The sequence below is a fragment of the Penicillium robsamsonii genome, assembly GCF_028829455.1.
Source record: "Penicillium robsamsonii strain IBT 29466 chromosome Unknown utg000004l_segment0_segment0, whole genome shotgun sequence".
NCBI classification, from domain to species: Eukaryota; Fungi; Ascomycota; class Eurotiomycetes; order Eurotiales; family Aspergillaceae; genus Penicillium; species Penicillium robsamsonii.
Window position 1 is genome coordinate 862,454 of NW_026643222.1, and position 14,612 is coordinate 877,065.

Sequence of the window (14,612 nt, forward strand, 5' to 3'; positions counted from 1 at the left end):
GATATAAGATATATAAGAACAGGTCCCTGGCTCTTACTAAACAAACCTAAGACGCGATTAAACTCAACGATAGTATTAGCTTAGAGATACTTTTATCTTTTCGTCGTTTTTTAGGTTTACTATACTATAAATCAAAGTAACCTACAAGCCGATATATATTCGCTTACTCTTGCCATATAAGTTCATTCTAATAAGACATAAGGAGAAATCCATAGGTACCGTGGTGGGATTTCGCAGTCCTACAATATTCCGGTGGCAACAAGCTATCAAGACGAACATACTATTCAGATAGCAACCCCGCTCTATTAAGTCATAAAACAGAGCCTCGGAACAGCATCGACTGCTCGCTGGCTGTTACCGCATCTGCACATGCTTTTAGGCCCTGCAAATTTCCCCGCAAGAAGTTTTAACCCCAGTTCATATACTTAAGGCCATTCACAAATATAAAGCAACATGCATCTTACGCTTCTCTGGAAGAATCTGAGACTTGCGATATTCAAATTCCAACATGACTTCCTGTCTCAGCACCCAGTCTGTCATCATCACAGGTGCCCCTGCACCATTGGCAGAGGCGTTTCGGGCTTGTTCCTCGGGTGAGATTGGTTACTTAATGGAGAAAGTATATACCCTAACATCTACAAAGGTTCTAAGAACAAGACTATCGCAGTCAACCTGGATCATCTGATATCTAGCAACTTGGCTGAAGCACAGGCTCAGATTACTGCTTTCAACGCTTTCGACCAAACCGATGTATTTATTATCGACACCAGAACTCAGGAGCCCTCAGGGCAAGACGCCATTTGGGAGATTCCATTGAGTGAATGGGATCAGGGACACACGTCCATGAGCTGCCAGAGGAAAATGTTGCTACAGGTAAAATTATTCCTTCAGCATCGATTCCAGGCCAACAAGGCAAGGTCTCTTGAGAATCAACCAGGGCACGGTTTCTCTATTGTCGTCCTCGGTTATCAAGATCTCTTTGATGTCTCACTCGAGCACGTTATTTCAAAGCTCCAAAGAGACGTCTCACGACTTCACCCAGATGCTTCCGTCAACTTCCTTGATCTCAGCACCTCACACGAGGCCTCTACCCAGTCAGTCGTCGCAGCAACAGGGATACTAGTCTCAGCGAAGCCCGCCCGTGGAATCATTTCTCTCGCCGACATCGCTAGTGTAAAAAGCAAGGAGAACAACGAAAGCCATAATCCCATTAACCAGAATACCCAACTCTGCCGAAGCCTCCCTCTCCATGAGAAGCATCCAAAGGTCAAAATTGCTTTGTCCTTTGACTTTGACGCAATCTCCGCCTTCCTGGGAACGGGACATCATCCAGACAACAACATGGCAGACTACAGCACCGGCATATTTGCCGGTCGAGTCGGTGCGAATCGGATCCTACGCATGTTACAAAAGCACCAAGTAGCCGACAAAGTGACTTGGTTCATTCCAGGCCACACAATGGAAACCTTCGAACCAACCGTCAAAGAGATTATCCGGTCCGGCGCCGAGATCGGACTTCATGGCTATTCGCACGAAGGCGCCTACCAAATGACACCCGCTCAAGAGCGCGACGTGCTAGTGAAGTGCATGGAAGTATCGCAGCGACTAACGGGCAAAAGAGTGCGAGGTTACCGCGCTCCCATGTACCAACTCCGCGAGACAACAATCGAGCTTCTGAGAGAATTTGAATTTCTATACGACTCTTCTTTGAGCCACCATGACTCACAGCCATATTTTACACCTAGCGATCCGCCGATTGAAAAGGTGGATTTCTCCCAGCCGGCTAGTGCTTGGTTGCGCCCCACGCCGCTGGCTGCGGCGAATGCCCGCCCTGTCAGCCACCCACTGGTAGAAATCCCCACTGGATGGAATAATGAAGATATGATGGCACTACAGTACTTCCCACATCTCGATAATAGCCATGGACATGTTGATGCGCGAGTTGTTGAGCAGAGATGGAAGGATATGTTTTTGTGGTTGTGGGAGAATGCCCATGTTGACGGAGGGGATGGTAGTTTTGTTTTCCCTATCTTGATGCATCCCGATACTAGTGGAATGTCCCATGTGATAGGGATGGTTGATCGTTTCGTGGGGTGGCTTCGGGGGTGGGGGGATGCGGTTCAGTTTTGCACTTTTGAGAGTATCACACAGGAGTGGTTAGAAGAGCAACTGAAGGCTTAGATAGATTGAGTTATGGATAATATATTTCGGATCTAAGCAAATACTTTACTTTATTTAAGAGAAGCCATATTACATCCTCGCCCATATAGCGACTCCACTGCCCTTTCGTTATACTCTTGCGAACTTGACCAACTTGGATAGAATCAAAAGTGTAGGATAAGAGTATATTGGAGAAATAATCCGATTGGTTGATAAGCACCTGACTCGCTAGCTGTTGCCTCATTCAAGATAAGCATAAACATGCCACTCCTGAGCAGTTTATATAAACCCGTGCTAACCCGACAAAGATGTATAGCGAAATCATAACGGAAAAACTCCAACTTGAGTATCCAGACGTATCCTACATAATGCATCTTGCTATTCCTCCCCCGCCTATTCGCAATCCCGAAAAGGGGTTCAAAACATCCCCAAAAAAGACACGAACTGGCTCAGTCTCAACAAATGAGACCGCATCTTTAAAAACATTTCCCGAGGACTCGTTAAAAAGGTCATTTCGGAGGTCCATTATGAATGGTAAGTCATGTATGTGTCATTTCCCTACCCGCGCTTACAATATTAAAGCCTTTGCCTCTCGCACCAGAACGTGAAGACAGCGCGAACGCGGTCATTGATTCATTTGCTTTTTTTGTTATATACCTGGGCTGCTACTGGAAGTACTCCCATCTCGATCTAGCAGCGTTTTCATTGGTGCCTGTTGCTATCATGTTCATATTTAAACTACGATCTTCCCTATCCCAAACAAGATCTATGTTCTAGCATTAGTGCGAATGATTCCATTTTCAGAAATGAACTCACCTTCTCAATATATCGCACGCCTACGAGGACACTCTTTCGCCCCTACAAGACATCCGCGATGCGCTTCTCTGCCAGGACAAATACATCGAAGCTGACGCAGAAGACCGGCAGGTTTATAGGGCACGCCGAAGGGCTTTGGGAGAACGCCATCAGGATACTCGCTTGATCGTTATAAGATTAACAAAGCTCCTGAATACCAAAAGAGGTATGCTGAATATCAACAAACAATTCGATAATTTTGCGCTGTTTTGCCTGTATATTCGTTAGGCCGTTTTATCGCGATTGAGTTGAGAGATACATAGGCTGAGCGATATTGAATCGTGAAGTTATGATCCTTTGAATTGTTCGTAATGATACACTGAATCTCAACTGCACCCGACTCACACAATGTTTCAATACCGGCCAGCGCGATTAATTAACTCGACTTGAGAAATCGCTATTCGTCCATGAAAAATGAGCGCGTGACGCTTCGTCAGGTTCAATCACCCGTCTACCGCGCATGTCACCGGTCCCAGCAATAGTTGTCTGGATCCCAGTCATACAGTTCATACACCTCGTGCTCGCAATAGGGTTATACTGCCGCATAACTTTGAACACTTTTGAGACTCGGCGTTCGTTTTGCAACTTCAATCCCATCTTCAGCTATTACAAGGTACAAGAACTTTCGCCCGTTACAATACTCGCGATCCGTTCCGGACATTCGCTGGGAATCTTAGAGACTGAGGTTGATGATGATACTCTCAGTTCATGATGGCATGGCACTGTCACTCCTCGAAAATTGAAGAACCTCTGGGCAGATCGTATACATGCGTAAGCATAGGGATTTCAGCGAAGGGATTTGGAGCGCCAGCCGAGGATAGATATGTACAGAGGTGGTCATTTTAGATCCCCAGGTATCAATGACAAGATGTGAGATCTTGGGGGCACCCAGGACATTGAGAAATGGAGTTGGGTGCCATGTTGAGGTATAATGCGGTCGAGTAGAAAGGATAGATGGTTATGGGAGAGAGAAGTCCAATAGACCAAACAGTACGCCCTTTAGGGACAAATCGAAAATCCTCTCTAAGTCAACCCCTCAATTCGTATGAACAGGGGGTATCATCTCATTCTGTCACCTCAATTTCCCTCAAATTTCTGAGCCTCCTTTTTGCCCCATTTACAAAGTGCAGCCCAAATTGAAACATTCTTAAAATGGACTCTATCGATGAACACTGGAATCTCATGTCTACGGCCACAGCGTCACAATGCCTTCGGCCATCCCTACATCCTAATGGAAGCACTCCGAGGAACCGTCCTAAACAACCGAATGGCCCTCTCAATACCCGACACAAAAGGAAATTCGCCGCCCAATTTGCCGGCCATATGCAGGAACTAAGCACCCTCCAATTCCAAAATCAGCTCTCTCATACACCTTATTCTACATGTCCAGCACCTGGATTAACCCCCTATCACCTTCACTAGGATACTTTTACCTCTTAGGCAAATCCCAAACAAAAGGAATCCACCACGACCACCCCAACCAAACAGACTGACAAGCCGCAGCCTGGTTCCTCGAAAAATCACTAACATCAATGATAATCGTTATAGAAATAAGTAATATCGAAAACAACTGGTATTGATAGCTGTTGAAGCTGGCAGAAGCCGAATGCATACTATTGACATCAAATGCCAATAAATCACAATTCCCAGACGAAAATGCAACGATACATGACATTTCAATTCTCAAAGAAGAGTAGGAGGATTGATATCCGGTGAGAGGGTAGTTTGTTTCACCCGCTCAAGAGTCGGGACCGTGACAGCGCCCTTGGCAGAGTCAGCCGCCTGATCACTAACAGCCGAAGGATTAGGCGACGGGCCGGGTGTGCGCTCGCCCTTGTTCTGGCGCTGGATGAGGCCATTTGTGATGCCGAGCACGGAGTCGACGATAACGGCGTCGATGCCTTCCGCCACTTGGTACTATTACGGATAACATGGTGAGATGGTTGTTTGGAGTTTGCGTGGAGATGGAAAGTGAATGAAGAGGAATGGAAAGAGACTTACGTCGACGTTGTTGCCATCGTTGTTGAGTGTTCCGTAGGAGACACAAACAAGACCGGACTCCTTGACGATACGGACCAGCCGCGGGCAGAGGACTAGTGGTTCGGCCTGGGTGACGATTCCGAGGAGGTTCCACCGCGAGGCGAACCGAATAGCCTCCTGCAAGCTACTGGCGCGGATGTCACCGACTGGGGAGGCGCCTGCGTCGCTCAGGAAGAGGACGGGGATGGAAGGTTGCTTGAAAGACAGCAGTAGACAGATATCCGGGTTGAAGCTGGAGAATAGAATGTCGCGGCCGCCTCCCATATCGTAGACCTTGGTCAAGATGGTGTCGACGAAGGAGTTTAGTTCAATTGCGTAGGTGTCCATTTCTTCCTCCTCGCTCTCGTGGAGCATGGGATATTCTAGCGATCTTGGTTAGATCGACGGAATAGCTGTTCTTAGGGATGCGGTAGTAACTCACTCAGTTCGATATTAAATCCTACAGGTTTCGGGATCTTTGTGAACAACTCTTCCAATGTGGCGAATGGTGCCTGGATGTGTTCGCCGCGGGTGTTACCCTTGAATCCCTTCTTTTTGAAGTCGCGTGTGTGCTTGATCTTCTCGGTCAATTCGGCGGGGTTGTACTCGGAGCCACCAACAGACATTGAGCGCTGGCGTGGACCATACTCAGATCCCTCGCCGACTTTCACGGATCCGGGTAGGGCATGACGGTAACGTCCGATGCCCAACTCGAGGAATTGATCGAGGGTCATGGTATGAACAGGCGCATCGATACCCGTCTCGCTGACTAGGAAGTCGTGGTAGATGACAGGCACGTGGTCTTTTGTGAGCTGCACATCGAACTCAACATATGAGGCACCTAGGTTGGCCGCGGCGATGAAGGACTCTACAGTATTCTCACCCAACTGCAATGAATTGCGGCTGGCCATGTTCTTACCCAGCCCACGGTGTCCAATGACCATGGTTGAGGTCATCGAGCGCCAGTAGGTCTGGTTGCCAGTAATGGACATTTTCGGGTGCTTGAAGGGGGTGATGACAAGGAAGTTGAAAGTCACAGACCCAATCACCTCAAGGGTATTCGCGGCAACAATGGGAACAGTGGAATCACCCTTGAGATTGATTCGGTGCGACCCCACGGTGGGCTTGATGCTAGAAAGCAGAGCGACACCCCGGCCAACGATCTTCTCCTTTGATCCTGCGTAGGTGGGGACAAGGTCGAAAAGTAGACGCACCTTGCTTGGATCAGTGGTGTGGAAGACGATTGGCTCGGTTGAGATATTGTCCTGCACAGGCAAGTCAATCACCTCCGGCTCACCGTGAGCACCGCTAGCTGTGACCACCATCGACAAAGACGTGTCCAGCTGGGTGGCGTGCGCATTCTCCATCGGGATGCGGTCGAGGCTGACTGTCTCAAGCGGCTTGCGCATATCCATAGTTCCCAGACTAACCAAGATCATGCTCTCATCGGTCAGATACCTGTGTCCAAACGTCTTAATAGGTTCACTAGTCCGTACGCCAGGAGTCCCAGAAGTTGGGCCTGGCGCATTCGACCGGCGATCAGTGAGGGACGACTGAGTCGGAGGCGAGGAGGACTCGGAACCTGGGAGGGTTGGAGTGGACGACGAAAAATCGAGCTCAGTGGTAGGAGGCCCGGGGCTAACTTCGGCCAAGCAGCGGGCAATGTCGAGATGGCCTCGCAGGGCCGCGTGCTCCTTGGCCGTCCAGCCAGAGGAATCGAAACGCTCCACGTCCGCGCCCGCGGAAATTAGCATTTTAGCCACACTCAGACACCCGTCCACACAGGCAATGAAGAGCGGCGTCCAGCCATATGTGGTTTCGGCTAATTCTATGTCTGCCTTCTGGTCGACGCTGCCATCGAGTAGAATTTGTGCACACTCAGCATGGCAAAATCGGGCGGCAACGTGCAATGCAGTCTCTCCCTGCTCATCCTGATAATTGATATCCACGCCAGCCTCCACCAAAAGCTGGACAATATCAACAAAGTTGGCCTTGGTCGCTAGTGCCAGTACTGCACTAGACTTGGAGACCTGTTTTCTGATGATGCTCCGTTTCCGCGAGGGATACTGGTTTTCGGAATCCAAGAGACATCGGGTGGTTTGTGGGTGGCCGCCTACAACACTCAAATGGAGTGGGGCCCAACCGTCATTGTCCTGCCAGAGAGGACCGTCGATGCCATTACTGACATCGAACATGTCCCATTCCCTGAGGTGCTCAATTATGACTTCACACACTACCTTGAAACCGTATTGTGCTGCATAGTGCAATGGAGTGCGTCCTGAAAGGTCTTTGGCCATCAACGACTCACGCTGATCAGGGCGCAGTGCGTCCAATAGGAATTGAAGGTGAGTAACAGCCGGATCATCGCGGCCCAGCTGCTGGGGCATGTGCTCCTCCTTGACTATTGCACGCGGTGGTTGGAGGGTCGGAGGCGCTGCGGGCGTAATATAGCGGGTGGTCTCCGGAGGGAAGTTAAGCACCATCGACGCCGCCGGCTCGGAGTCACTTGTGGGCTGTTCACGGCCCATGGAGATGACGAGACGGTGAAGACAGTTGCGTCTGTTGATATCATCATCTTCCTCTAGAGTGTCCACTCGGTTCAAGAGAAGGGTCAGGACAGCGCGCGAACGGTGAAGGATAGAGCGTTGAATCAAGGTTCTGAGAACCCTAGGATAAACCGTGTCCCCAGCTTCATCGGCAGAGGCCTTCAAGGTCTCGAGTAACTCGAGCAAGACATGAGTATCATCCTTGCGCAGTGCGTCATCGACGGCAGTGAGGACGCTAGTAGGCAAGTTAAGATAAGGTCTAGCTGAGCCTCGCTTCAATGAAAGGGAAGAATGGGTGGAGCTCGCGTCATCGGGCACCTTATCTTCAACCTTGGACTGGTCGGCAATGATCGCCATCCAAGCATTGATGCGCTCCTGCGATTGGAACACCCGTTCGTTGGAGGCGAAAGGAGTGGGATCGACCTTGGTCTCTAGATAACGCTTTTGGGCCTGCGCACCGACCTTCTTGTCCAGCTTCTTGGTGATTTTGACGAATCCACGTCGATTGACTTCACCATACCATTGTAAGCGGCGCAAGTGGTACCGCAGATCCAACAGGGCCTCGCGCAGGTCATGCCGATCCTCGGGCTCCAGAGGATGGCGACCCTCCATGGAATAACCGTAGCGATCCTCGAGTAGCTTCAAACGGCGGGCGAACTCGGCATATTTCTTGTTGTAGAAATAGTCGACATCTTCAACATTTCGGTCGAGGCTATAGAAAAAACCTATAAGCACCATAGCCTGGTTAGAAAAGTGCCCCAAGTCAAAATCGTAAATTCGAGGCTTTATACTTACCAGCCAGATCTGGATCTTGTCCCGCTTTGATCTGCTCCGCAGCAGACTTGATAAGCTTCTTCAGGGCCTTGTACTTGATGTAGGAGGTGCTCCACTCGGGAACGGTGAATTGGGACAAATTGCGGCCGAACTTCATATTGGCGAGACCAACACTTCCACTAGAATTCAGTTCACGATTCCTCCACACTTTATCTGCACGTTTTCAATGTCGGGGGTGGGGTTCCAGTCGGAGGAAATTCGGATTTCAACCTGAGTGTCACGAGGAAGCGATCAGGTGAGCGGGCGAACGCAGGCAGAGGAAATGAACCACGCCATTGGAATGTGTAGGGGGGATAGGGGAGGTAGAAGGTAGAACAAAGAGACAAAGCTAGATGCACTCGACCTTTGGGGAATGTCGGGGATATGGTCGGGGATATGGAAGGGATACTTTGCACACCTAGAGAGAGAGGATGAGGATAGGTTGGGAGAACAAAAGAGCGTTGGGCTAAGAGGTTGTAGGAGAGAAGCCCGTCTAAGCTGAAGGCGAACGGGTTAGAGGTGTGCGTACTAGACTGAAGGTGATTTGTCGACCCACGGGGGTGTTAGCTCCACGGTACCGGTCTTTATACGTTTACGAAGTACTATGTAGTAATACTATATCAGACTATAGCACAATTTCAGTACTATATCAGTACTATCGTATATTTTACAATTGCGGTGTAGAATTCCCAAAGCTCTAAATTCTTAGGACTTTTTGTCCCACGTCATACAAATGGGGCCTGAGGGGAATTGGACTTGGCCCCCACATACGAGACCGGCTAGTTCTATATTTGCAGATTTGCAGTATCTCTGCTCTGTGACTTTCAAAGGGGTCAAATACCAAAGTGCCCAGGAATGTAAAGTTCTTAAAAGCTTGAATGGGGGAGACTGGAGAGCTCGTGACCCTTGAACTATAGAAAAGGCTTGGAATATTGATCAGGCGTTCAAGGGGGTTAAGCCACTCATAATTCTAAAAGTCATTGCACTCTGGAAATTCCATCCCGCCTTAGGCGTAAGAAAAAAGCAACCATTAAAATCCGTCGCTCATCAGGTCATCTCGGAAACATTAAAAAAAAAATCAAAAACTCCATTGGATCAGTCCATCCGACAGCCACATGCAAAATGGAAAATGTAAAAAAAGAAAGCGGTGGAAAAGGAAAGCGGTCACGTCTGCTACTGAACCAGCGGCTTCAATGCCTCTACCCCAGCCTGTAGCACCGCTTGGTTCTTGGTCTTCTTGAGACACGCAGTGAGAATATCAATTCCTCCTGCGGCGCGAATGGCGGCTTTGGCGCGGGTGCCGATATCACCTGTCGCGATGCAAGTAAAGTTGCGAACACAGACCACACCTCGGTGAACCAATGCATCGTCATCTTCCTGGCACAATCCCAAGAGCAGTTCAACGCCCCGGGGTCGGTCCAGGACAGCGGCTATGGCGGCATCGAACTCCGTCAGCATCGCAAGAGCTCCGCCCGCAGCCCGTCGCGTCGGAGCATCATCGGTATCGGTCAGAGCTAGCAAAATGTGAAGGCGCTGAGCCGCTTGCTTGGAGCCATCCGCGAACTTGATAACACCGGACTCGCAGGTCATCAGATTACAGACCAGTTCGCAGGCAGCTCGTTGAACTCGAGCATTGTTGGACAACAGGAGATCTTCCACTGCAGACCAGCCTTCTCGGACCATGAGTTCGGGTGCGGAATCGTCATGCGGGTAGGAAGCGAGGTTCGTCAGAGCTAGGAGACTTTCAAACACTGGGAGTAGGTCGCGAGGTTGGTCGGCGGAGAACGAGGCAGTTTCGGGCGATGAAAGGAGGGAGAGAAGGGGCCGGACGGCGGATGTAACTTGGGGAAATCCAGACGATGGGAAAACATGTGAAGGGTCAACGGAAATAAGGATGCGAGCCAGCGCATGGGATGCGATGCGTGTCGTTTCGTTCGTCACAGGCCCAGAGCTACTCTGCTTCGGGGCTGCAAGGGCAAGTAACAGCTTCACCGCGCCTTGCTGGGCCAGTGTTCCACGAGACTTTTGAGCCCTGCTCAAGTTTTGTAGAATCTTTGCCGTGAGCTCATTGGTAGAAGGCAACGAGATTCGGCCGCACTCAACAAGTAGAGTCATGATGCCTGCATCGATAACGGCGCCACATCGTCTCAGGACAGCTTCTTCTTCATCCCGAATATCGATTTCTGGTGCTGCTTTCACCTTTCCGGTAGACGGGTCCGCGTAGTCCTTCAGCTGTGCCATCTTCTTCTGCTCTTCGGATAGGTTGGGTAAGAATTTGGTGAGGTTTAAAAACGCCATCAAGCCGCCATAGAGGACGGATGAATCGCCGGTGTTTTGTTTCATTGCCGCAATGAAGTTTCGTAGGAAAACCGGGTCATTGGCAAGTTGATCCTTGACGGACGGCTTCACCGAAGTATAAGCCAATCCTTCGATTGCGTGGGAGTTGTGTTCAACCTTTTGTTCAGACATCAGTCCCATGAATCGATGAACCAGTTCAGACTCGCTGTCTTGTTCCAAGACCTTACCGTTGCCAGCCGAGGGTTTCTCAGGCTCGGATGCTCGGATCTTTGCCAGAGTCACTGCAGCTAATTCCGAGCATTCATCACTTCCATTGGTCAAGACATGTGACAACCATTCCCCGAATTTCTTTGAAACAGCCTCGCGGCACGGACGGCTAATGCAAGCTGCATTAAGAAGTTCTAGAACGGGAACTTCCACCTTCTTGCTCTTGGCATCTCGCGATGCCATGGGGAGGAGGAAGCTCATGAACTCATCCGACAAGAAGAGATTGGCAGTTGCAGAAGGAGACACAGGGAAGACGGCGGCCACCGCAGAGAACGCAACGATGAGATCGCTGACACGGCCTTTGTCAAGAATATTCATAATCAACGCCAAGAACTTCTTCTCGCCCGTCTCCTTGGAGACCTCGAGGTATTTCGCAGTAGCCAATGTGGCCTGGCTCCGAACTTCGAGCGGCAATCGATTGTCCAAGGATGAGAGAATCACCTCAAACCCTTCATCGTCGATCAGATGTTCGAGTTCAACGGCGTGGACAGCGAGTAGTCGAGTAATTCCCTTCAAAGAGCGGCCATCGAGATCATGGCCTGATTCCATCAACTTGGCAATGAACAGCTGGAAGAGTTCACCCTCGCAGTGGGATCGTGTTTCCTCCGATGTCCACACGGTGGGGTCCAACACCACCGTGTCCAGACACACCGCTGCCCCATCACCCCGGTCATAGATCTCGTCGAAGAATGTTGTGACAGAATTCTGCAGCTCTGTAGAGAAGTACTGCCGAACACTGATGTTCTGTCGCACCAACCCAGATATGATCTCATCCTGTGTCGTCGATAAAGAGTGGGGTCGTTGTGCGAGCAACAATTTGAGGCATTCCAAAGCAACAGTTTCTGGGCATTTCAGGCCATCGGTCCGGAGATAAATAGCAGCGTTTTTGCCTGCATTTTCATCTTTCTGTGTGGCGTATCGGCGGCAGAGATCGAGAAGCTGATGACCGTCTTTGTCTTCATGCTGAACTTTCAGAAATGCGGCTTTCACTTGAGGGTTTTCGGGGGCGATCGAAAGGGCTTCTCTAAGATTTCGAGAAGCAGCCTATGGAGTGAGTTTCATATCAGTATTCCGCTAGCTTTCTCTATTACAAGAAATGACATACCTCTCGGTGACCCGCGTCGACCAGTTCGACAGCCTCTCGGGCCAAGTTTACAGCGCGCTCTTCGCCCGTTGCTTGAACCATTGCAGGGTTGCGCGAGAGACCGGAAATGATGACTCCGGTTGTGGTTTGGAAGGTAAAGCAGAGAGAAGCTAAGGGGGTTTTTTTTTCCTCGAGGGGAGCGGAGAGATAAGGTGGGAACAGACAGCCGCTTTTTTATGGGGAAGGAAAAAGGAGGTGAAAGGAAAACGTATAATATATATTTTCTAATATTTCGGTTTGCCGCGTTGGCCCGTATGAATTCAAGAAATGACACCTTATACTTTTCCCCGGACATGTATGTAATAATAGACCGAGGGGGATCTTATTCCATTTCCTTCACGAATCATCATTATCAATTGGCCCGATAAGACACCAACCACAACGCCGAACGTCGTCACGTTGCGGATAAGAATCTACTCAGCTTAGTCCTTTACAGGGTTGCCTTGGTGTTACAATATTTCACATGTTCCAAGGCTTCCGGCGTTGAAATCCTATTAAATCCGGATTCCTATAGCAGTATAGATACGGTGTAGAAAGGCAACCATCCGTCTTGGTACTAGAGAATACAGTTATGCAATAGTTTCATCTTGGCGCGTTCAAGGGATATGCCAAGAGAGACACCTTGTCCAGTCTTCCAAATCGACCGAAAGCAGAACATCTCTCAACAAAAGATGCTCATAAATTCGAGGTACTTTCAGTCACCCATGGCTTCACAGTGTGGAGGTCAATCCGATTGGAGTGTTAGCTCCGGTCGAAGCTCCGAATTGCTTGTGAGTCAGTCAAACATCTCGAAGAGTCAAATCAGTGTTAGGATGTAAAAAAAGAGGACGAAATTCAAGTCTTGACGTAGGTGAAAGTTCTATATTGGAACGTGACATGGGAAACAGCTATAGCAGTTGTTATCACCCCGTGACTGGCTTATCGCTTGTCCCTCAATTAACGTGCCGAATACTGGTAGAGCTTGGACTTCAATTTTAATTCTGGCTGTATATACAGCAATCTCAGGATACCAGTCTAACCGGTCTGGCCCCAGTCCCAGAGAGTCCTAGCTCACAATAATGAACACCAGCCTCGACTAAACTCCCCGTCTCAACACAATGAATTCTGTGGATGCTTCGGAGCATTATGAGCTAGGAGCTACCGGTTCGTAATTGTCTAGTCTCTACAAGAGGATGAACTACTAGCTAACTAGATCACCATTCAGATCTCTCCCCCATCCCTCCTCACCATCGTCATCGACACAAATCCACACGCCTGGGCCCTCCTCGAAGGCTCCCTCCCTCTCTCCAAAGCAATCGCCAACATCCTAGTCTTCATCAACGCCCACCTAGCCTGCAACTACGCCAACGAAGTCGCCGTCGTCGCATCACATACCCAAAAAGCAGCATGGCTCTACCCATCCCACAACGCCCCCCGAAACCGCTCCGATAATGATGGCGACGTCGTAATGAACGGCGCAACCGCCACCACAACTCCTGAAACAAACAAATACCGCCCCTTCCGCCTCGTCGAAGAACAAGTCACCCGCAACCTCAAAGAACTAATGGACTCTACCACCGCCGACGATCTACGCGGCAACATGTCCACAATGCTAGCGGGCGCACTAACCCTGGCCCTGAGCCACACGAACCGACGCACACTCGCCTGGGCAGAGGAGCACGGCGGCGCCAACGCCGAAGACACAGCGGCCGATGGCAGCGGGAATGGGAGCACAGCGACGAATCGGTACTCGGCCTCGAACGAGGACGAACGGCTGCAGAGTCGTATCTTGGTCGTTTCCGTGAGCGGGTCTACAGACGCTGCACACCAGTATATCCCTGTCATGAACAGCATATTTGCCTGTCAGCGCTTGAGCATTCCCATCGATGTGTGCAAGCTCAGTGGCGATGCGGTCTTCTTGCAGCAGGCGTCTGATGCTACCAAGGGTGTTTATATGGCTCTCGCCGAGCCACGCGGTCTGCTGCAATATCTGATGATGGCATTTTTGCCGGATCAGCGCTCGCGCCGACATTTGGTTCTTCCAACGCGGGTGGATGTTGATTTCAGGGCTGCTTGCTTTTGTCATCGGCGGGTGGTTGATGTTGGCTTTGTGTGCTCCATTTGTCTCAGTATCTTTTGCGAGCCACCGCCTGGTAGTGACTGCATGACTTGTGGCACGCATCTGGATAGTGGGGATAATGCCAAGCCTGCTTTGTTGCCAAGGAGGAAGAAGAAGAAGAAGCGTGTCAATGGGGCGTCCGGGACGGGGACACCTATGTCGACGTCGACGCCTACGCCGGGTCCTTGATATCTCTTCCACAAAGGTCATATCGTAGGGGAAAAATAACCATTGGTGGGACCTGACTCTATTAATTTCGAGCTAGCATTACTCCCGGAACACACATGAGCTTGTTTCTATGAGCAACACTACAAGTAGCTGGTTTACAAGGAAATAATTTGGGACAGCTCTCATATTACTACTGTGAAACGAATAGGTACACACAGGGACGGAGGCCGGGACTTGTTGAAAC

At 50.0% G+C, this 14,612-nt stretch overlaps 4 protein-coding genes across 4 annotated transcripts; 2 read left to right on the forward strand and 2 right to left on the reverse strand.

Annotated features, from left to right (window-relative positions):
- Positions 1-508: 508 nt before the first annotated feature.
- N7447_007807 (polysaccharide deacetylase family protein) lies at positions 509-2,181 on the forward strand (the record flags this gene model as incomplete). The annotated part of the gene is made up of 2 exons (XM_057232069.1): positions 509-593; positions 644-2,181. 2 exons carry the CDS (start codon positions 509-511, stop codon positions 2,179-2,181), a joined length of 1,623 nt encoding a protein of 540 aa, XP_057083834.1.
- A 2,517-nt stretch (positions 2,182-4,698) lies between these two features.
- Positions 4,699-8,511, reverse strand: N7447_007808 (glycerophosphocholine phosphodiesterase; the record flags this gene model as incomplete). Its single annotated transcript, XM_057232070.1, has 4 exons — positions 4,699-4,932; positions 5,017-5,417; positions 5,477-8,305; positions 8,376-8,511. The coding sequence occupies 4 exons, from the start codon at positions 8,509-8,511 to the stop codon at positions 4,699-4,701; spliced, it is 3,600 nt and encodes a 1,199-aa protein (XP_057083835.1).
- Positions 8,512-9,566: 1,055 nt separating this feature from the next.
- Positions 9,567-12,144, reverse strand: N7447_007809 (UNC45-central domain-containing protein; the record flags this gene model as incomplete). Its single annotated transcript, XM_057232071.1, has 2 exons — positions 9,567-12,002; positions 12,064-12,144. 2 exons carry the CDS (start codon positions 12,142-12,144, stop codon positions 9,567-9,569), a joined length of 2,517 nt encoding a protein of 838 aa, XP_057083836.1.
- Positions 12,145-12,806: 662 nt separating this feature from the next.
- Positions 12,807-14,389, forward strand: N7447_007810 (TFIIH/NER complex subunit TFB4; the record flags this gene model as incomplete). The annotated part of the gene is made up of 2 exons (XM_057232072.1): positions 12,807-12,872; positions 13,307-14,389. 2 exons carry the CDS (start codon positions 12,807-12,809, stop codon positions 14,387-14,389), a joined length of 1,149 nt encoding a protein of 382 aa, XP_057083837.1.
- Between the last annotated feature and the right edge of the window lie 223 nt (positions 14,390-14,612).